The sequence below is a fragment of the Hippopotamus amphibius genome, chromosome 1 (genome assembly GCF_030028045.1).
Source record: "Hippopotamus amphibius kiboko isolate mHipAmp2 chromosome 1, mHipAmp2.hap2, whole genome shotgun sequence".
Classification (NCBI taxonomy): domain Eukaryota; kingdom Metazoa; phylum Chordata; class Mammalia; order Artiodactyla; family Hippopotamidae; genus Hippopotamus; species Hippopotamus amphibius.
Window position 1 is genome coordinate 201,643,356 of NC_080186.1, and position 24,818 is coordinate 201,668,173.

At 33.7% G+C, this 24,818-nt stretch overlaps 1 protein-coding gene across 7 annotated transcripts in view; it reads left to right on the forward strand.

The window, feature by feature from the left end:
* Positions 1-24,818, forward strand: part of FAM172A (family with sequence similarity 172 member A) — a 405,836-nt gene that overhangs the window by 156,645 nt on the left and 224,373 nt on the right. For all 7 annotated transcript variants that reach the window (XR_009054334.1, XM_057739283.1, XM_057739272.1 and 4 more), the window contains exon 7: positions 6,948-7,166. Coding sequence is in view for 6 of the 7 variants with exons in the window: in XM_057739283.1 (XP_057595266.1) it covers positions 6,948-7,166 (219 nt within the window). In the remaining variant the exon portion in view is untranslated. The remainder of the gene's footprint in view (positions 1-6,947; positions 7,167-24,818) is intronic.

The window sequence follows — 24,818 nt, forward strand, 5'->3', positions numbered from 1 at the left end:
GGGAATGAAAGAGAAGGGTGACATTTTAAGATAAAATGATATATGTACCGTAGTTCTTAAGCAGGTTTTAAGAGTAACTTAAAAACTTAGTATGTTTATATTGTATATGATTGGGTCAGAGTGATATTTTGAAAGACCATGTGCCTACCACTTATAACTACAATATTTACACAGTTTTATAATGGTAATAAGAAGTTAGGAGGACATTTAGAACTTCAAACCATAAAGGCATAGCTAGCATGCAGAACCATACATTTCATAAGATAAACTTGTCCATCCAAATCAGCTTGGGAACATGTAATAAAGGAGGTGTGTCCATAGGGTTCCCTGGATCTACCTAGGGAATTTGATCTGTTACTGACTGGGCAACAGTTGTAACTTGTTACTTCTTTTTAGTTTAATGTATAAATGTGTGGGTGTATGTTTGCGTCTTTTTATGAGAATGAGAAGCAAAGAATATAAAATACTTCATAATGCTGTATGTAGAATTAAATCATATTTCTGTCCTTTATAATGAATGGTAAATGTTTTTTATGGTGCTACTGTACATTATGGAATGCTTTGATAAAGAAGATAGTGAGGATTAGAAGAGAAATTTGTGATATTTAAGCAACATAATGTTCTAAAGCCTAGGAAAAGTTAGAAACAGAGCAGGTGATAATGTGAGTAAGTGCAAAGTGAATGTTTTAAAATAAATAGCACTTGGATGACCCGATGTCAGAACCGGAGACAAGGGTGTGTGTTTGTCGATATATCCTTCATGTTTTACAGACTCCTAAGGGAACAAGGGAAGATACAATTTCACCTTTTCTGTGCCAAAACATTTTAATTATATCTTCTTCCAACTACAGCGGTTCAGTAACCAAGGAGCTGACATTGATGCATGTGTTGATAAAGCTGCAAACATTCAAAATGAGATTAACAAAGATTTTGAGCAAAGGGTGACAGCTAATTTTGCACAGTATTCTGCATCTAATTCAGGCCAGCGTAATAATAGAATATTTTATAGCTGTTTTGTTATTCAAAAGGACTTTTATGATGCATTTGTGTTTGTGGATATCTTTGTGTCATACTCAAAAATTATCCTATGGCTTAAAACTGTTTGCATCTGTCTTATAACGCTGAAACAATATTAAAGGGAAAAAACCTTCTTATAATAACTTTTTTTTGTAATTGTGCTTTGTCCTTGGAACTCTTTGCCTTTACCTTAATTTATCCTGGCACACTAGCTAGGGAAGGTATAGAGATGGCAGACATATATTTTCTAATATTGCTTAGTATGCACTAATACAATGACCAAGAAAAGTTATATTCAACTTATTTAATTAATAAAACTGTAGTTTCTTTATGTTCTGCAGCTCCTTTGAGCACATTTCAGTTTATTTCTTTTCTCTTCTATTCTCTACTTGAAGGCAGCTGACAGTCTTCTTTCACTTTTCTTTTTGTTTGTGAAATTTTCTTTCTTTCTTTTTTTTATCCACTCACTTCTCCATCTGCTTTCACTTTTGTTTGCTTGGGCCGCCTCTCATCCCAACTTGATAATGAGGAATGCAGTGTGACCCTGACCTCTATCAGCCCACGCATGACCTTCTGACTCTACCATATAACCTTTGACCTTCTCTTTGACAGCTTGATTAATTACCCTGTGTTATGATTTATGAGTAAGTGCTATGTAAAAATAATAGACAACAGGTGGTCCTCTGAAAACTTTTTGTGGCATGTTTTCTTTTACTGACTAACTTGATGAGCTATTTGAAGTTAGAAACTTACTGGGATGATCTGTGTTGGTTCACATTATGGTATTTTTATATCACGGAATATAGCACTAGAATTTAGGGAGCTACAAGTCAAAGCATGGTCATGACAAACATTTTACAAACTATTAGCAGGGTGCTGTTACCTAAATGCAGTTGGGAAGAAGCACAAAACGGAGTCAAGTGACATTTCAGGCGTTTCAGTCCCAGGTCACGTCTTGAGAAAATTGCTGAAATAATGGAGGGGGCATTTTTCAAGCAGAGCTGCAGCTCCAACAGCTATGTTTACTTTAACGCTTCACTAGTGACTTCTGATTGGTTGTCATGACCTCATCTCACTGTTGCAACCTAGGATGTTGCAACAGTGACATATACATACCCTTCTTGTGAAAAAGATGAGAACAAACACAGCATACATCTTTCAGAAAAGATGAATGGACAGTGGTTTGCCCATTTTAACCATGGGTTGATGTAGTTTATAGATAAAACACTTTGGGTTTCATTTCCCTTGAGGATGAGCACCTATCTTCTTTCAAACCAAGCAGATAGAATGCTGAACTTGGAAAATATGATTGATAAATCTGTGTAAAATGATCTCTTACGGAGCCTTGCCTGAAGACCAAAACGGATAGTTCCATAGGTCAAAGGACTCTACTCTGGCCCCTGACCTCTTTGGACACATGTGGCATTACAGTATTGGCAGGTTAATATGTAGAGCTGAGTACTTTCAGCTGATTTTTTATTTAGCCAACCACAAGAGATTTAAAAAGATATAGAATTTGCTCCTATTTTCTGTTTTCCTGATAATTGGTAATTAACAGGCAAATTAACTTAGATTAATTTTCAGTTTTAGCAAGGTTTTATTCGGTCAAAAGTATATTCTCTTTCTGGACAGGCATTTTAAAACTTTTATCTATTTGTAGGCTCTTCTCCATAAGTACATCGCTGTACCGATTTAATTTCTTAAGCAAGATTTCCTCTTTGGTTCTTTGTGTTTGGCATCACCTGTCTGTTCTAGACCTCTGACCTAAGCCATCATTTGTTGATTGAATGATAAATGAACTATTATTTATTAGTAAGTGCATCTATAGACTTCAAAGTAAAGGAGGCCCGGAGGCCTGTATATTCTGTTTAAATTATACAGCAAACACTTTTGCTGAATAAAATGCTACGTCTAGCAATAAAATTTTGAGTTTTTCTGATTAGAATCCCATGGTTTATACCTTATAAATACAGATTTGATAATGAAACTGTAGTTATAGCTATAAAAGGGTAGAAAATAGGATGAGGTGAATTAGAGAGAGAAAGCTTACTTTTACCATTATCTGTCCCCTTGATCACCTTGATCTACTAGACTGTGCGATCAAACATAATAGTTAATTAACAACTTTATGTATGCTTTGTCTCTTGAAATGTTGGATATTGGAATTGATTTGGGTGAATCATTACAAAAGATGCCAGAAGTTTTATTTATTTAGTTGTAGAATGTTAGATAATCAGTTTGATCACTTTATCTTGGCAAAGATAACAGAGCTTTCTATGTACATTTGAAATGACCTAAATTTTCATCTTAGAAGAAATTTAGCCTGCTTAAGGAATAATGAATTTAAAAATACTTCAATATAAAATACTTAATGTTCTAAGCATTAGTTATGGAGATCTCCTTTGAAGTGGCATTGCACAGTTCTTTTATGATATTATATTTGATGCCTGATTTTATAGCGTAGTTTTGTAAACTTTATGGGTACATTTGTTAAAGGTTAAACTAGGATCTCTTCTTATTTCTGTGTGTAATGATTGAGTTACTGGGAATAAAAAGAATTTTTAAAATGGTATTTATTCTGATTTTTTAAAATATAATTTGATATCCTTCTATTTAAAACAATTAAATTTAACTATTGATATGTTGTCTGCTTTGTTTACTTTGACTATTTACTTTGGCTCCTTAGTTTACATATATTAATGTTGACGTGGCAAAAATCTTTGTAGCTTTATTATGTGAAAGGATTTTTTCTAGACGACGTTTATATATGACAGAAAAAAAGAGGAAAAGATGAAGTTTTACTACATATCTTTGGGTGGAATAGTTAACACTATTTTGTTGCTCCAGCTTTCTCCTACTCATAAAATGGTTATAAGTGGTCTCTGTGAATATTGCATTAATTATCAGGAAAATTTTAATTGAAAAATGTAAGTTTTTTACAGAATGGTAATTGAATTTGCAACAAAGACATTTATTAAAATTAGCTCTGATTTCCGCAGAAAATGTTCCTGAATATTTCTTGATTTTAATTCCATTAATTAAATTGGCAGTATGAAATATATAAATAATAAAATATTTTCTGAATAAAGCAGATGTTGAAAGAGAAACATTCATTGTTGAAATCTATATGATAAAAATTCTTTAATTGATTTATATAGTTGTGATTTAAAAATAGAATCATTTTTCATCTGTTTATGCCTTGGTGAAAAATTGACATTGTGTCTGTATAAAACTGGACAAATGAGTCAGGTAATTTTCAGTTACATAATCAATAACTTAGACAAATACTACTACTTTGATGATTTATATGTTTCTGGATTTTATACTTATTTAGATGGGACACATCAGATTTGAAAGTTCATTTAAAATCAAGTAGGCACAATAATTTCTCAATCTACGGTTTCCAAAAATTGAAGTAAAACTTCTGCTCAAATAAAGCTGGCATTATGAAAATATTATTTTTGGTGATTAAATTATAAACTGTAATAGTTTTTTCATTTTGGTGACTAAATTTTGTCTAAAGAATTTACTTTTATTTGGAGTTTATTCATTATGCAAAGATGATGTTCATGTTCTGTCAATTTATTAATTGATAATAATACCACTTTGTTACCTTGAGTTTGAAATTTTTCATATTATTATTAAAATGTAATATATCACTATTTTTATTTCTAAGAATTCTAAGATTCTATTTTGGTCTTGCTAACCCTAACCCGTGCTTAGTATGAGAGGCTGTGTGTGTGTGTGTGTGTGTGTGTGTGTGTGTGTGTGTGTGTGTTAAGTTCAATTCACTCAGAGAAGGCAGGGAAGAAACATGACAGGAGACCACTTACTCACGGTACAGAATCTAGTAAGGAGGCAATTTTCTTTTTGGCCTATGGTGACCTTTTTTGACTATGTTCCTTACACCAGAGACAGTGTACTGAATGCCTCTATTTCACCCTGCTTAGCAGAGTGCAACAATGTTCTTTAACTTACTTTTGGTGGGAGGAGAAGTTATAGCTGAAATTTGAGAAGGGCGTGAAAAGTTGTAAGAGGCAAAAGGAAGAGGGGTAGGAACTGCCTTCACATGTGATTTTAATAACTAGTCAAGTGTGTCCAACTGTAGAAAATCACCAAGTGACAATATGTCTACCTGACAGTGATCACAATGAATTACAAGACTTTTGAATAGCTATACAGATTAGAATAAAGCAGAACCAAATAAAATATCTTTTGTTGGTAAAACTTTGACTTAACTGGCTAAGAAACATTTAAAAAAACAAAAACAAAAACAAAAAAAACCAACCTTGTCTTGTGCTTTATTGAAGAACATTTAAATTAAAAAATTTGTGAAGCATTTTATAAGCCTTTCATGAATGAGGTATTTATATAAAAGTTTTATTTAAACACATATTGAGGAATATGTGGTATTTTGTTAATCAGTTTGGTATATATTATTATATAGTTTTCATATATGTAAGACAACTATATCTTAATTAAAGCCCTATCACTAAAATCAAAACTTCAGTGATCTTGAAAATCTCCAAACCGTATCATGGTTTTAGACAATAATATCAACTGATTGGGTGGAGGGGGGTGATTGAAACAATCCCAGTGAGGTTTGTGCGAAGTTTGTGAAATCAGCTATTTAAAAAGCCAACAATATGTAGCAATGTAGCATATTTAAAAATAAGGATAATTGAGTCTGTGCTAATATTGGCTTAGTATTGCTTCTCTCAGTTTTTTTAAATTATCTTATGTTTGGTTTCGGAAAAAACAATTAAATTTTAAACTTGACATAGAAGATTCTACAGTTACAGTTTGGGGAAAAGTATGTGCTTTTTTTTTTAGTAAGGTTGAGAATTTTTTAAGCTTTATTTTCAATAGCTCTTATTTTTTAAACATAATATAACACGTTTTAAGTATGACCTTACAAGATTTTACCAGACAAAATTGGGACACCCACAGTACAGAATTGAATAGAAAAGACAAGATATAAAAAGCTTCAAAAATTGGTGTCGCTTGTCAGTGGTAATTGTTTATCCTTCTCTATTTTCTCATGATTAGATTATTCCATCAGTTATACTATAAATGCCAAAAGTTTCCTTAATTATACCCATAGAAAGGTTGGCCTTGCTAGAGTTGGCAGACAGAAAACATGTTTTAAAAACTTTTAAAAGGGTTTAATAGCTCAATAAGCTGTATTTTAAACTTTGGAACTTGTTTCCTGGTACTAGTTCTTAATAAAGAGAAATTTTATGGTAGTTGAAAAATAAAATAAATTTCAGGATTAAAAAGTTGTTTCCATACATTATAGTAAGACATTATTTTGTTTTGTGATTTGTGTGCCTTCCTGAAAGAAGAGAGATGAAAAAAATCCAATATGCACAGGTAGACATTCTGTGGTCCTGATAATGAAGTTATGTAAATCTGTAGACTGTTTACTCCTTATTAATTGCTTATTCTTTTTTAAGTTCAAACAAATAAAAAAATACTCATTAAAGTGCAGATGTAAAGGAACAGAAATCCAGCAAAATATAGTTGAAATGGTAAACTTCAATTTCAAAGAGGTTATTTTCTCACAATATATATTGTAAATATTAATGTGGTTTGAAAGTGTACTTGTTATTCGTTAATTTATTTCAATCATTTTGGGGGTTCTGGGAGATCTAGCACCTTTTTTAAATTTAAGCTTTATAATTTTAATGTGTTATGGTTATGTCTTTTTGATCTTATAGACAATCTATGCTTATTTACACACACAATACAGGCAAATAATTTTAAATCACTTTCTGTTGGAGAAATTAAAACTATAATCTATTATAGAGGAATATTTTAGTGAATATGTAATTATATTAAATCACTTACTGTGAGATTTTAAGAACATTTTTATGAATTGAAATGATTTCTGAGATTAAAGTATGCTGCCTTTTTTGCTTTCAAAACAGGAAGGATATGGAGTAATAGTACTAAATCCCAATGAAAACTATATTGAGGTAGAAAAGCCGAAGATACATGTACAGTCATCTTCTGATAGTTCAGATGAACCAGCAGAAAAACGGGAAAGAAAAGATAAAGTCTCTAAAGAAACAAAGAAGCGACGTGACTTCTATGAGAAGTATCGTAACCCCCAAAGAGAAAAAGAAATGATGCAGTTGTATATCAGAGTAAGTAATAAGCAAGATCATTACTTTCCTTCATTATTTCCTTTTCTTTTTTTTAAACCACAACAACCAACATTTATTGAAAATATTCCATGTGTTCAGACCTGTCCTAAGCAATTTTACATTCATTTTCTTTCTTTATAATTTATTTTCTATAAATTATTTTTTAAAAGAAAGTGTTAAAATTTAAATTTTTAACAATTTATTTCCCAAGGCTTTTATTTGACTGAAATGTTTTCTGTTTTTTATTCAAAGTAACAAAACACATCATTCTTATTTCAGTGTCATATTTAAGTCTCAAAAGCAATTAATAATGCAATGTACAAAACATAAGTCTTCGTCTTGGGTGGTAATAGTTTTAGCGCATTGTTTTCCTCTGAGCAACCTTCCAGCCATAGTGTCTCAGCTTAACTTCTGAAGGCTGATGGAGGGAGGAAGAGTAATTAATATCTTAATAAATATTTAAGCTAGAATAGTTTAGGGATAGTGTAGTGAGGGAGCTCTGTCCTTTGCTCTTTTCTTATCCAGTGAACCTTTGCACTTTGTAATGCTAGCAGCATGGGATCGTTATAGCAGTGCTGCCCAAGGAGTTCTAATTCTGTAGGGGGCACAAACAATTTTATTTGCCCTTTGACACATTCTGCTTGATAGACACACTGTGCATTATATACATGTGACAGATTCATGCAATTTTCAAAGCCCTTATTATGGGTGCTACAAATATAATTTAATAGTAAAGTATGTTCAAAATGCTACTGGGTGAGTAAAATAATAAATTGATATGTTCTTCAAAAGTGAGCAATTCAGAACATTTAAATATAGACAATTTAATACTGTATAAATTATACTGTGAGATAGTAGTAAAGTTTCTGATTATTCAACTTGAGCTGTTTTTACACTTTTAAAAGCTCATTAATAAAATATTTCATACCATCTCTGAGGCAAAATATGTTGCATTCTAGGTTATTTTCTTTATTTTACTTCTAGTTCATGGCATAATCGCTATACTTTTGGGAATTGTACTCCAAAAATTCAAGACATTTGATTATAGGTCAGTCTGTTAAGTAAGTTAGGACAGCATAAATTCTCAAGGCCCAAAAAAATGTATCCAAACCAAGAATACCTAAAGCATGTCATACAATGAGTCAAGCAAAAGTTAAGCAGATTACAATATTTAAATTTCTGAAAAGCATCTCACTATTTAATTTATTGTTTGAAAAACAAAAACAATGATTAGAATTTGGAATTCATAAGTAGCTTGCTCATTCTGTATAGTTATATTACCGCCTTTCTTCCCCATGACTGCATTAGGGTCCTGATGTCACCTTCTCTATCCGTTGCCCTGAGCTTCCTAATTAATATGATCCAGTCTGTCAGCCACCATCTTAAGACAGAGTTAAAAAAAATTACTCCTGATATCTGAATTCTAAAAATTAACTGTATAAGTTTTTGAAATATACAAATCATTAGTAATATTCAGTTTCCTATGTAAAATGCAAACAAAAAGTGATTTTGTGTATTAAGTTCTTTACTCCTTAAACAGCTACTTTAGTTGCCTATGATCTGTGCAGATTAAGCATCTGTTTCTGACATCTGTATTTTAAGTTTTATTTCTTTTCTGTTTTCTCTTTATCATGTCGCCATTGCTTTGATTTTTTTCTTTTGTTCTCTTGGATGTGTGCATTTTCTTTATTTTTTTTTCACATCTGTTTTGTTTATTCCTGCATCTATTTTTTTCTTATACCAAAGGAAAAAAATCTTTTTATGTTTCTTCAAGATCTGCTACCTTTCCCTTTGTCTTTTTTTCTTTTCTTGTTTTATCTCTTTTACTCTCCTGCTATTTTCACTTCTTGTGTCTCTTTGCCTCTTTCTTTGTCGCCCCGTTTTACTCATCAGTCTAGGTGTTCACTGAAACCACCAAGAGGCAAAAATAGACCCATGTAGATAATGCAGCTTTATACCTGATAGTCTTAGCTATGAAATGTGATTTTTCTTAATAAGCATCATTTCTCTTAAAATCTTACAGAATTGTGCAAAATAGCAGAGCTGCGCTGACAGTCTTCAAACATACTTATATATAGTAAGGCATGATCCTGTGGTGGGAAAGAGAATGAGGGTTCATTTTGTGTCAGGTGCCTTGATTCTTAGGTAATTTTGGTCTGCTCAAGAAGTGAGTGACTTCTAGTATTCTACTTTCCTCTCCATTTCTCCAAATACCAAGTGTTTGTAATTTTCAGACACAGAGCATGTATGTGATGGGGATGAGTTTACTTTTACTTATATACTTCTTAACCATTTACATTTTTTAAATCAATCATCTATTCTTCGGAACATCCCCATGAGCTAGGGAAATCAAAAAACTTCACCCTTATTTTATAGTTAAAGAAACTGATGCGTAGATGGTATATTTTTGTCTAGGATCACGTAAGTAGTAAATGGTGGAACTAAGTGTTAAAACCAGGGCTTCTGATTACTCTTCATTCTTGCTCTCTTTCCTCTTTACCACATTGTTCTAACTGGTTGAAAATAAAGTATGTATCTGAAATATGAAAATTAAACCAATTATAATAAAAACATGATACAATATAGTAAACTACATTTGATGATTATATAGATTTTTGACCAGTTATCATTTAATAGACACTAGTAAATGTCTATAAACAATTTATATATAGTATATTTATAATATATAAAGAAATTAATAATATTAAAATATTATATATAGTCTCTTTTAATATGATCAATAATATTGATCCCATTTTACAGATGGGGAGACCTGAGAGTCAGTACTTAGTAAATTTCCCAAGGTCACATAGCTCTTAAGGTCCATGGGGCAGGGACTTAGTCTGCTTTGTTCATTGCTGCAACCCAGAGCCTAGAACAGAGCCATAATAATAAATATTTGTACAACAGAGCCTTCATAAGCCTCATAAATTGTTATTTGATAAATAAGGTGGTAGAGCCAGGATTAAAATCCCAAACTACTACTGCTTTTTCTAATATGTCCTGCATTATTAAGGTATACTACTTGATTTTCTGTGAGAAAACATTCAAACAAACCAAAATGAAGAAAAATTACATTGTTGATCCCCTACCCAATGCAGTAACTGAGAAGACATTCCGAAAATTAATGATAAAAAATTGGTTTGTCATGATTTATTTGATACCTTGACTGATCTATACATTTTCATCTGAATATATGAAAGTGAGATATCCTATTTTCTTTTTTTGCTATATCATCATGATGCTAAAATTATGGATGAAAATGGAAATATTTATGCCAACCTATTGCTATTTCTGTTTTATACACTTGCTCAGAAGAGTACAACCAGGCTACTGTACTTGCTCTACCCTGTATACACTTTGTGCTTTATGGGATCTGAAGCTTTGCTTTCTGTTGTTTCTCTTAATCCAAATTCTATCCATGTTGTAGTGCCCAGCTGAAATCCCACTTATCCACACCCCTCATAATCAGTGACCTCTCCTTACTAAGACTGTTGGGAGTTGTTATGATTAGTTAACTTATATGGAATTTATCATGTTCTATCTTGAGCTGTCTCTTGTGTTTTGTCTCATTATATTAATAACAATTTATCTTTCATGCTTTTCGACTATAGCCCTGCAATCCTTTGAGCAAGCTTTATAGATTTTGGAATTGCATATCAACCCTTATGCATAAGCAGATAGGAGCCAGTTTTTACAGTAGTACAGTGTATACTGTGAGAAAGTCAGGAACTGATGCTAAATCTACTTGTTAGGATCCAATCGCCTGGAAGGAGACCAAACCAAAAAGACTAGGCCTTAGTCTAGAGAAACCTAGATAATGTGACCTGCAGCATAGGAATGAAGGTTATTCTGGTGTCAGACCGGGGCATAAGAGGACAAATATTCAGACAAAGGAAGAAGATCAGTTAAAAGAACTGCATAGTATGTAAGTGGAATATAGGCGAAAGTGATTTGGTGCTGATCTATTAATATTGGGTTAGGGAGAAAATACTTGCCAATGAGGCAACTGACAAAGGATTAATCTCCAAAATATACAAGCAGCTCATGAAGCTTAATACCAAAAAAGCAAATAACCCAATCCACAAATGCGCAGGAGACCTAAATAGACATTTCTCCAAAAAAAGGCATGCAGATGGCTAACAAACACATGAAAAGATGCTCAGCATCACTAATCATCAGAGAAATGCAAGTCAAAGCCATAATGAGGTATCACCTCACACCAGTCAGAATGGCCATCATCAAAACATCTAGAAACAATAAATGTTGGAGAGGGTGTGGAGAAAGGGGAACCCTCCTGCACTGTTGGTGGGAATGTAAGCTGGTACAGCCACTATGGAAAACAGTTTAGAGGTTCCTTAAAAAACTACAAATAGAACTACCATATGACCCAGTAATCCCACTCCTGGGCATATACCCAGAGAAAACCATAATCCAAAAAGAAACATGTACCATAATGTTCACTGCAGCACTATTTACAATAGCCAGGACATGGAAGCAACCTAAATGTCCAGCAGATGAATGAATAAAGAAGATGTGGCACATATATACAATGGAATATTACTCAGCCATAAAAAGGAATGAAATGGAGCTATATGTAATGAGGTGGGATAGACCTAGAAACTGTCATACAGAGCGAAGTAAGCCAGAAAGAGAAGAACAAATAACGTATGCTAACTCGTATATATGGAATCTAAAAAAATTGGTAGTGATGAACCCAGTGACAGGGCAAGAATAAGGATGCAGATGCAGAGAATGGACTTGAGGACACAGGGTTGGGGAGGGGGGCAAAGGGGAAGCTGGGACGAAGTGAGAGAGTAGCATAGACATAGATACGCTACCAACTGTAAAATAGATAGCTAGTGGGAAGTTGCTGTATAACAAGGGGAGATCAACTCAATGATGGGTGGTGACTTAGAGGGCCAGGATAGGGAGGGTAGGAGGGAGTAGCAGGAGGGAGGGTATATGGAGAGGTATCTATGAATACAGCTGATTCACTTTGGTATACCTCAAAAACTGGTACAAGCGTGTAAAGCAATTATATTCCAATAAAGAGCTTAAAAAAAAATTGGGTTGAAATTGCTTGAATATCTCTTCCCTAAGAAACTTAGTTGTGGGCTGTGGTGATAGGAAGTAAAGTAGAGGGATTAGACCCAGAGCATTAAAAAAAAAAAAAAATACTAGAAGTGGAGGGGGAAAGGAGATCATGTTGCCACAGGAGGAAAAATCCAAATGTGGAGGAGACATTTAGAGAATGGAAATCTTGGCAGAGCCTGTCATTACACATTGAAGATACTCAAATATTTGTGGATTGATTGCTTGGTGACATCCATCAAAAAACTTACTCCTTAACATGTGAAATATTTGGTGTCTAATTTTCTGACTGATTTTTTTCAGCATTCATGTGAATTTTTGCAATTGTTCAGAAACAGCTGGCTCTGATAAACTGAAGCTTTCTTTTAAAAAAATATGTTTTTGATGTTCTGACTTGGGCTATATCCAAAATACTGGTGAAGGCTGGTAAATATCCTTTCTTCTCCTCTGTACCTCTTCTTTTCCGTGCAAATGCCACTGGAGTCATTTCTGTCTAGTGATTTAGTAATGAAGTTCAACTCATTTGTATTACAGTCAATGATTGTTTAATCTCTGAAACCATTTTATTTTCCTAGAATATTCAATATTTGACTTTTCTTTCTCTGGCATCTAGTAAATAGCCAAAATCTTCTTTGAATTTTTTGGAAATATCTAGTATACACCAGCAGAAATAAAGTAGAATCCAGGCCTAAACCTTTAAGATTAGCAAAGTATAGTTTTATTTTACTTACTAAATGAGTATAAATAGATATGACTAACTATTGGATTATGTAGCACATTTCTGATGCATTAGGAGCAAAGCTTGAGAGATCAAAGTATTTAGTCTTTCATGTGACAACTTTCCTCAACTATGATATAATGTACTTTCTGGCATATATTATGGCTTATTAAGGGGATTGATTTGGTCTAGGCAATAAACATCATGTCAGACATGCCTGGCAGGAAAACCTGCTTAATATGTTTTGTAATAAGATGGAATTTTTTGTTCTCGAAAACATCTGCCAACTGAATTCAAGAGTGAAGACAGAAAATGTCATCAATTTAGTGGTAATCCTATAAATTTAGTTTCTTTTCGAGCAACACACATCAAGACACACAAAATTCCCACTGTTAATCACCACTGGTTATAGTACTTTGTAAAACGATGAAACAAAAACATTTTATTTTTATATAATGTGTTAATTAATTCATAATGAATTTTAATATTTCAACTGATAAAATTTTAACAAGCATCTTGCCAACAGATCATTTTTTAAAGCATCTGTTTTTTAATGTGTTGGGTTGAGAACTGAGTCAAATGGCTAAATATGTACATATATTCTTTTTAAAAACATATTTCAACCCCCGTAATTATAGATACACTATTTTTTTTCCCCTTAGACCACCAGGGGCTGCTGCTGTTCATATTGAATTTTGCTTTCCTCAGAAACTGAAGGCACCTATCATGCTACATTTATTCTTTCTTCCTTTTTTTTCTGTAGCCCAAAACCTTTTAAAATATAACTGGAAAGAAAAATGAGTAGACATAGCTAGTAACTTAATAATCAATATAAGAATGTATTATTTTAAACATTTTCTATATTCCAAGACATCTACGTTTTTCCAAATAAACTTAAAACGTATAGTCACTGAAGGCAGATTGTGAGAATAACTATTTTTATTTCCTATTTTTAGTGTCTGAATAACATGCAGAATCATACCGTTTGCATAGAGATAGTGTGGAGATGAGATTAAAAGTGCGGACTCTGATAGATGTGAGCTTGAATCTTAATATAGTGTCACCTCAAACAAATTAACTTCCTTATACCTCAGTTTCTTGTCTGAAAAATGGAATGATGATAATGTATGTAAAGTGAACATAGTATCCAGCACATAGGCAGTCTTGGGACTTCCAGGCCAATAAATAACATCCTGTCTTCTCTCAAGTTCAGAATCAATTGAGAAAGAATCCAATTTCAAGATCCCCTTGCAACTTTTGGTACCTTGTACCAAAAATAATACCCCTGTCTTACCCTCCTGGTTTTGGAACCCAGTGAGCACTGCAACCTGGGAATCAGACAAAAGGAGATCAAAACATCAGCTTTGCTAATTGATGTAGATCAAATGGAAAATGTGGCTTAGATCTGTGGCTAAATTTAGACTTCCTAGTGTATTTCCCCCTGAAATGAATTTTCACCTTTCCTTCAAATATCCAGTGTGCCTTTAATATGGTAGAAAGCAAGCTGAAATGCATCCTTCCTGCAGGTAGATTATTGTTATTACTACTTGTTTTTCCTAAGAACTCAGTACGGCAATATTAAAATATAATCATTAAATGTTCACTAAAGCATACCTTAGTTTCTTCATTTTAAGGTTTTCATTTAAAAGAGAAGCTGTGATTAAACCTAATCACAGAGAAAAATTGTTTAATTGTAAAGCTTTGAAAGGCCCATAATTCTATTTCAAAGCATCAGAAATTAATTTTTGTATTTTCATGTTTCATGTTACCAAAACTAGTAAACACAGTAGATATTTTTAATAAATATTTGATGAATGCATATTTGGATAAATGCTTGCTTACATGAACCTACAAAAGCAAAAGAGACAGACCCTTCACTGTATAAATCTACTCTTTGATATTAACTAGCTTGAGGTTGAAAGAACTGTGAGACTATGTATGTTATGTCTAAACAATGTTAACACTCAGAAAATTAGTACCTTCTCTAAATTCAGCTAACAGCCATTTTTAAGTGTACCAAGCATTCTTTGGATGTGGTTAAAAACAGGTCAAAATGAAGATTTAGAAATAAGTGAAATAAAGAGTTAAATTTAGAACACAAATTACAGTAAAGATCTAAGCCCTGCATTTAAGCGTTTTGATTGGCCATTGGCAAATTTTAGTGGAGGGATGCTGCTATAAATATAGTGTAATAGAAAGAATAAGAACTTTATAATCAAAAAGATGTATGCTGTAACTTTAATTCTGTCATGTACACACTGTAACTTTAGACAAGTCACCTCTCCTCTCTGAGTTTCGGTTTCTTAATGTAAAATAGGGATAATCATAGCTATTAGGCTGTTGTATGGAATGAATGAGGTAAATTAATGTGTATGAAAACAACCAGTGGGATACCTACTATTCAATATATCCCCTTTCCTTTCTCTTCCTTCCTTACTGCCTTTCCCTTAGAAAATATGGAGAGAATTATGGCCAGATGGCATCTTTCCCAATTAGTTTACATTCAGTGCTTCTCAAACATTTTGGTCTCAGGACCCCTTTACAAATGCCTCAACATTATTAAGGTCACTGAAGGGTTTTTGTTTATGTGGGTTATATCTACTGATATTTTCTATAAAAATAATTAAACCTGAAAATTTTTTAAATATTTATTTTAAAATAACAATAATAAACCCATTATATAATGACATAAATAACATATTTTTTATGAGAAATAAGTGTATTTTCCAAAAAGAAACAAAACACATAGTGAGATGTGTGACATTTAAAAAAAGTCTCTTTAATATTTGGCTTTAATAAAAGACAGTTGAATTTGTACATGCATCTTCTGGTATATTGTCTCTATTGACTTTTTTTTTTTTAATTTTTTTTATTTTTTATTTTTTTGGGGGGTACACCAGGTTCAATCATCTGTTTTTATACACATATCCCCGTATTCCCTCCCTCCTTTGACTCCCCCTCCCTCGAGTCCCCCCCACCCTCCCTGCCCCAGTCCTCTAAGGCATCTTCCATCCTCGAGTTGGACTCCCTTTGTTATACAACAGATTCCCACTGACTATTTTACAGTTGGTAGTATATATATGTCTGTGCTACTCTCTCGCTTCGTCTCAGTTTCCTCTTCACCCCCGCCCCCTCCCATACCTCGAGTTCTCCAGTCCATTCTCTGTATCTACATCCTTGTTCTTGCCACTGAATTCATCAGTACCATTTTTAGATTCCGTATATGTGAGTTAGCATACAATATTTGTCTTTCTCTTTCTGACTTACTTCACTCTGTATGACAGACTGTAGTTCTATCCACCTCATTACATATAGCTCCATCTCATCCCTTTTTATAGCTGAGTAATATTCCATTCTATTGACTTTTATGGAGAAAATTTGGCTTCACACAAATACATATTTGTATAAGGAAGGAGTATTTTCGAAGATTTTTCAGATAATCATATATATTCTTCTTTGATGCTATACCAGCATTCAACAAGAGGTAGTTTCTTAAAGATTAGTTGCTGTGTGAATCTACAACACATCAGTGAGCATTTCGTACACCATTTTATGGAAATCCATTGGTCTTTGTTGTACTTTGAATGGGTCTCTTACCCATGAGTGACTTTATAACATCATGTATTGGTCATTTGGAGAATGTTGTTTCACTGAGTTATGCAGATCTTCCAAATGTTGACATATTTTATTATGTAGCATCAAAAATTCCTGTCTATTACTATTCCTACCAATCTCATCCACAAAGCTTTTAAGAATTGAAAAACTATCAAGCTTATCAGGGAGTATACAAGTTTCCCAAGATTTTAATTTTATCAAGAAAGCTCAATTTTTATCATTAGCGACAAATAGTTGTTTTCCTTAAACTGCCGGGCTTTGTTCATTTTCAAGAAAATGGCTTCCAAATACCCAAATCTGAATCATAGTTTGTTTCTCAGTCTTACAAATAAAAAATGTTCCATTTAAAAAGTGGCTACTTTAGCTCACAACTCAATCAATTGCACAACTAGTTTTCCTCCAGACAACCATCGTAACATAGTTTGGTTTGATGAATGTATTCCTTCTGTTCATCACTCAGAATATTAAATAGACATATGCTCAGGGGTTGAGATTTAATAAAAGTATTTTTTCTGCTTCATCAACATCTTTAGGCAAACTTGGCCTTTTTTTTTTTACCCCCGAGTATATGGCAGTGAATTATACAATGACTACTAGAGTTTAGTACCACTACTGTGATCTGTGCTAAGTTTAAAACAGCAGTTTTATTCTCCATTGCTTTTCAACTGTTAATGCAAATGCCAACACAGTGAAAAAGACAAGTAATGTCTTAGTATTATTATGCAGACCCCCTGAAAAGGTCTCTGGAAATCCCAGAGGTTTGCAGACTACATTTCTAGAGCCACTGGTCTACATCTCTTTTCTGGAGTTGAGCATAGAATCAACGAAAGCAGTTTAGATTAGAATAAGAACGATTTTTTTCAGTTGATTTTTTTTTTTCAATATGACAACATGAGTAGCTATGTAACCTGAAACAGAGAAACTAGAACAGAGTAGAAGTGGTTTATTAAGGCATTTGGTGCTCTCCAGTTTGAACTCTTCTCATCTGGACTCAACGAGCACTATGTCTAGACTGCTTCACCTGTTCTCTGCCCTGTGCCACGCCCCCTTCATTGAAACTAAGATGTCAAGTCCACAGTGACCAGGTCAGCGGAATTTGAGGATTTAGAATTGTTTTTTACTGCTCTTCCCCCAAAGTGAAAGACCTGGGAGAATTATATGCCCATTTGGGGTTTTAGCAACTACAGCTTTCATTCCCTTCTTTTCCCTAAAAAATGAGTGGCATCTTGCTTCCCAGGATAGCTCAGATAGTTATCCCTGCTTTCCAGCTGGGCTCAATTTTATTACCGTATTCTACTAGTTCTTTACTGGTGGTATCTCTGTTACTGGTGCTGTCTGCCTGTTTTCTGTCTACCTTACTTTGCGTTAGAATGCGTCTAGAGTAGTTAAGAACTGGGTTCTGGTGTCTGACAACATGTGTACAGGATTTTGCACATAGTATTCACTCAGTAAATATTAGCTAGAATTATTGTAACATCCTTGATGTACAACCTGCTTGCATCTGTCATGGACTCTCTCTCTCCATTTCTGAAGCCATGCTCTTCCTAGTTCTCCAAATTGTGTTCTTCTTGTTTCTTGTATAACATAACATTTTGACATTAACTGTCTAAAATGCAGTTGGGTTCACCATACTTCTCTTTGGCTTTGATCATGAATCACTTTGGTCATGTTCTCAACTTCCACCCCCTTCTAGGGGAAAGGGGGCAATTTAAGACCCTCTGTCTCCAACTCCATCCCCCCTTATGCATCCAATTTGTATAGTTAGAAGTAGTTGTCGTTTGTTTGTGTAATCCTCATAATTGTCTTATGTATTATCCTGACTTTACAGATCCTTAAATGAGACTCAGAGACGTAAATAGTCTTGCCATAGTTACATAACCAGTAAGAGTAACTAAACCAAGGTTTGAGCCCAAATCTATCTGCCTGCAAAGCCTCTGTTTTTCCCAGTATGCTGCTTTGTCAATAGCGAACATTTCCTATAACTGATTCTCTGATTTCTCTATGTGTATGTGAAAAATATATACATGAGCGAAGGGATAAATGGATCTTTCTTGGATTGCAAGGCAATCGCTGTAATAAGAATAGTATTTCACACATGCAACAGTTTATTCGAAGACCGTAGTTAGAGGATTACGAGTGGATATATTGGGTGTAGAATTTGTGACCCACATTCTCTCCGCAAGAGTAAGACAACCTCATACATTATTTTTGCCTAAGTCCCAAACTGCCCATCTGCAATGTGTGAGCTTCTTGACAGCAAAGGAGTTTAGAGTTATTGTAGGTGAGGATGAGGGAAAGACTGAATCAGCTTGTCTAGTTGACTCAAAAGTGCTTTATTACAGGTGATCTATTTTTAGAGACATACCAAGTCTAACTAGTTTATTTTTAAATATAGATGAGAAAACCAAGATTATGAGAAATGATATACTTTGCTCTAGATTGCACTATTATTAGTGACAAAGCTGGTATTGGAAACTTGATTTTCTATTTATCATTCTAGTTATTAAATTTTTCATATTAGAACCAGGTTTTCCTCCTCCATTCATATTTGGAAGTGGCTTGGGTGAGGGAGTTGGGGAAGAAGAAGAGGATGTGTGTGTTTGTGTGTAGATTATTAGACAGGGGAAGAGATAAGTGATCATTAAGTAAGTAGATTTAAACCTAAAGGTTAGTTGAAAACAGTATTCCTAACATAATCGATTTTAAGTTCTAAGAGGAAGAATATAAATTTGAAAATCTTAGTGCATTATATGTGAATTAGGATGTTAACTATACTTCTTTCACTCCTAATATTCTTTGTTTCGATTTCACACAGGAGGGTGAAAAAATTCCCTCAGAACTCTTGTGCAGAGTGCATATATAATTATGCCATCAAAGAAAGGCTATTATTTGTGCATATATAGCTCAGTCAATTGAAGATTGCTTGAATTATCTTTTATCATTGATTTTCAAACCTTTTATCACATTTTAACATCTTTGAATTCGGGATGCATCTTAAAAATTTATGCCATATCCTGGATTATTTGGCGACATGTTTTTTTCTCTTAATGGTACATAAAACAGTGGTACCTTTTAGAATTGATGGTATCTTAAGTAGATGAAATATGGTATGAGACGAGACTGCCTCATTGCATAGCTCTAAGGGGGTGTAATTATTACCTGGTACTCCTAGAGTGGTACAGTGTTGTAGACTGTGTGGTCTTATGGTGTAGCCCTAGTGGAGGTGATGTGGAGGTTCATTCTTTTTCTTACATTTTACCCCATATTTGATCCCACAAGTTATATAAAGACCACCTGCCTACTGTTTGGCAAGCAGTGACCCCTCAGTAAATAAATATTTATTTATTTACCTACACTTCATTGTAGTCAGTTGTGTTCTTTTATTTGCCAAAGCAGATTGAAAGCAGGCTTGAATTCCCTCTAGTACTAGATGTTATGTTATTGAGAAGATGTTGTTTTCTAGATGGTAAATCTAGGTGGTAAATCTAGGAAGTAATGACTAAATGACTGGTTTAAATAGAGGTGTTAGCCCCTCAGTGTCCTAATTGTTTGGATAATGCCTTTTACTTTCAAATTTCTTTCGGCATTTTCAAGATAACTGAAATAGCTAATAGTATGATAAAAGTACAATATCAGTTATAGGTTGCATTCTGTTAGCACATCTTCATTGATTTTGTTTCATGTCCCAAGTGGTAGATGTTAAAGATAAAATATGGGAGGAGAATAAAACGTATAATTTCAAGGCACATGAAATTAGCCAGGATAACATATCAAGATATTAAATGTGTCTTGAAACTGGGAAGAAATCTATCCCATTGAGTGGCACAGCTTGGAATGGATCTCTTCACATTTTGATTCACTTGAGCACAATTTATAAAACATCATGCTTTCTCTAGCCCTTTGTGAGATGTAGAGATGGAATAGCCAGAATCCCTGTTCTCCAGGGGCTCATTCACAATCTAGTAAGGAGACAGAAATATTCATAAGCAATTTGGATATTAGGCAGATTGTGGTAAATATTTTGAAGCAGTTCATACTTGCATTATAGGAGCATAAAAAAATGAAAATATATTTTTTGATATAGGGAATCCAAGGGCTCTTTTACAACTATAATACATCCTTGATAGTAAAAGTCAGATACTTAGAGATTCAGTTATAGACTACATTGAATTTTAAAGTTTGGGAACTATTTTATACATTTTCTTTATTAAATACAACTTATTGCAATGAGAACCTCAATTTTTATGCAAATTATTTATGTAAATTCTTTTACGTATATGTTATATACCATGATTTTTTTGTTGTTGAATATTATAAACCACTTCAAAATTTTGGCACTTTAAAGGAATTAATTAGGTAGATGTTTCTGACCCATTCTGATAGCTATAATGTTTCACTTTCAGTAACGCAGTAGTATTTATTCTTGACGCCAAAATGGTTTTGCCCATACTTTTAGCTCAAATGAAGCTAATTAAACATATAAGGAGAATGTCAAAACTGCCAGAAACATCTAATGTCCCTAACTAATCTTTTCTTCTTTTGCTTTCCCTCTCTCTACCACATGGTCTATGGTATATTTACTTTATATCTGTGGTATTCATTATTTAGGAGAAATAATGCAATTCAATAATAATGCATCTAACCTTTTAATAAAGATTTATAGATCATAAAACACTTACACTTGTGTTTTGTTCTTTAGAAAATACAATGTGAAATTGATAATAAGTAGTTTTCATTTTTAAAAATTTTCTGTTTAGGTTTTCACATTTTCTTAATTGCTAATGAAATTATTGACGTTTGTTAGTTCCTTTTTATGTGGGTTTAAATAGTTATTTTTGGGAAAAGATCTAAATAAGCAGCTTTCTTCAAAAAGGATTAAAATGATGAACAAATTAATCTTCATGGGAGTCTTTGAAGGTCTTTCTCTATTGCAAATTATTATTAACTATTGGAGCATCGCACATAAGGTAGTTTAAGTAGGAGAGTTTCTGAGGAGGTTCCATTCTAATTCTAAAATAACTGTGCTCATCTCCATATACATGCCTTCCTTCTTTACACTCTCCCTCCCTCAGGTCCCTGACTTTAGTTTTTACCAGAAAAAGTTTGATGTAAGTCATACTCTATGTGGGAATATTTTAAAGCTTCATTAGGGTCAAGATTCTGAGTTAGTAGTCTTTTTTACCCCGTAGCATCTAACAAGTTGAGTAGCATCTAACAAGTTGACTGGAATATACGTAATAGTAAAGTTGTTGGATGAATTAATGGACTAAATGACTTTATTTTGAGATTTGGCTTTACTTAGACAATGGCCATAGGAGAACTGTCCTCTTCTTACCTCTCTGATCTCATTTCCTGTCCCTCTCTCTTTCACTTATTCCATTCTAGGCAGACATGCTCCTACCTTCCAGTCTTTGCATTGGCTGTTCCTCTGCCTACAATGTTCTGCCCCCAACTATATGTATGGCTAACTTCCTGAACTCCTTTAAGTATTTTCTCCAATATCATCGCAATAGAGGTATACCCTGACTACCCTAATTAAAATTACAGCGCCACCTTCCCCTCCCCCGTTTCCCTTACCCACCTCTCCTTTTTCTTTAACACTTAGTCCCTTCTAACATATCATATGATTTACTTATCCATTAAATATTGTTTATTGTCTGTCTCTCCTGTTAGAATATAAGCTCCGAGAGGGCTGGTATCTTTGTTTTGTCATTGATGTACCCCAAGTGCTTAGCACAGCCTGGCACAAAGTAGGCAGTGAGTAAATATTTGGTGATTGAATCTATAGGCTGAAATGCATTTTTCTCATGTGGATTGTTATATACTGCTAGAGATTGTCTTATCAATAATTTATTGTATATGATACCCTGTTTTGAGAGCTTGCTATATGCTACTCACTTTGTATATGTGTCTCATTTTATCCTCAATTAGCCCACTTTTCCCTATATTGGGAATTATTTGCTTCTGTTCTTATATCTTGCACTTAGGTATCCACCCTGTCTTCTTCATCTTTGTATCCACAGTGTCTGGCTCATGATGGGTACCCAAATAGTAGTTAAATGTAGGAGTGAGTGATAAATCTTTTATTTTGACATGTATGAAAAACTGACATTCTTATAAGGAAACCTATAAAATGGAACCTAGTGACTCTAGTGATCAGATTAGAGAAAATAAGTATTTTTTTTAAGACTATGAAAAACTGAAAATATTTTAAAAATTTAAAGAATATATTTTAAAATATTTTATACTGTACTTAAATAACAAGGAACGTGTCACATATGTGTAGTGTTAATCTTGATGATAGTTTGAATAGCAGTAGCATCCATTGAGCTAAAAGTATGCAGCAAACAGTTGCCTGTTGACCAGAAATATTTCAAAAATTTTGTAAGGTTAGTAATAAAAATGCTATGTTTAAAGGTTTAAGCGTCGTTCCCCTCTCTATTGAGTAGTCTTCTGGTTTACTGCCTTATGTAGTTCTGGGCACACTCATGAGACCAGCGTAATCCTATAATAGAGCCACCGAAGTGGCTCCATCTAATCGAATTAGTTATGCCAAGCTCTATTCCCCCTGCACATTCTGAGGGATTTTTGTCCTTGCGTGGCTGCACCCCCAGATTCACCTCGTGCTACGTAAGGAGGATTGTCTGCCTGTCTTTTGTTCAGCAACTGCCCAAGATACTGCTTTCTCCGGAGCTAAAGCCTCTGTGGCAAAGGGCATCTCCCCTCTCACTGGTCAGAGGTGGGAGATAGGAACTGGATATTCTGGACTGATCTCTGCAGGCCCGGAAAAAAATAAAGCAATTACACTAAAATATCCTAAATTAATATACTAATATAAGTCTCAAAATTAGGCCAGAAAGATTACCCAGTTAGCTTATAATGGTCATTTTTAGACATTTGAAATGAAATACTTTTTTCATAATGTCAGTTGAACACTTAAAAGTGGAACATTGTAGAGAAGTATCTAACATTGTTGGACATTTTACAGGACTGTATTCAAATTCTAAAGCATTCTGTACAAAGTACTTGTCCTGTATCTATATGTACCTAACTTTCATGTTCCCTTCTTTGTAAAACTCTTCCTGGCCCTCTTACCCCTCCCTGCTCCCACTTGCCCCACACCAGTGCAAAAATAAACATGTGCACACTAAGACACCCAAAAGTCATCACAGCCTCCTTTTTCCCACCTTGTATATTGTATTTAATGTAATTCTTAGCACTTTTCCAAATTAAGGAAGTGATTGAGGTTGTATACTTACTATCCGAAGTAGACATCTGATTATTTAACAGAAAGGCTTATATTTAGTTTGTTTCTGTGTAAAAGTCTCTTTAGCAGGGTTGTCTGTGATAGAATTATCATTTACTTTACACTAGGATCTCTGGCTCCTTTTTGTGCCTAAGGGAGTAAATTCAGTTTGTGGTAAGTTGCCCAGATCATCCAGGTCAAGCTGCTTAAGACTTACAGGGAAATTTACTGTTGACACTATTGTGCTGCAGAAATACTGTTACTGTTTCAATCATTAGACTAACCATTGCCACTGAAACCTGATATAACTTGTGTACTTGTTAACAAGGACAGTGCAGATAGTAGCTGCAACGCTTGAAGCATTTGAATGAATTTCTATCTGTAAATATGCTCTGGCAAAAATACTGTTGAATATATTCAATATTTCATTATACGACAAATTTTTAAGTTAGAGAAGTGATAGATTATAACATTTAATTTTAAGATTAAGAATATTGGCAAAGATGTGTTCAGTCAGCTTGTCTTTCAAATGTTCTGATATACATTAGTTCCAAGTTCTGTCACCTCTAAATAGAATGTAAGTGATCAAAAGAGTGTGTCTCTTTCTAAATGTGAAAAATTTTATAATATTATAAATCCAGTGATTTGAGTACTATCTATAATTTTGTTTTGTGTTGCCTTATGTGCAATAGTAGATTAAATAGACTTAATTGTGGCCGGGTTTGATTGGGAATATGGGAGTAGTGTCAGAAGAGGCTAAGATCAAGTATGTGACTACATATAGCATCAGCACTAAACAGTAGCCTCTGAGCAGATTGGCATAACTTGTATTTCATTGCCAAAAATAATCTACATCAGTCAACCAACTATCCTTGATAAGTTTATGGTTCAATTGTTAGCATACTAACCAAGTGATTTTTCAGAGAAGTTTAAAAAGAATATCTCAACCAATAACTTCTTACACAGTTCATCAAAGATT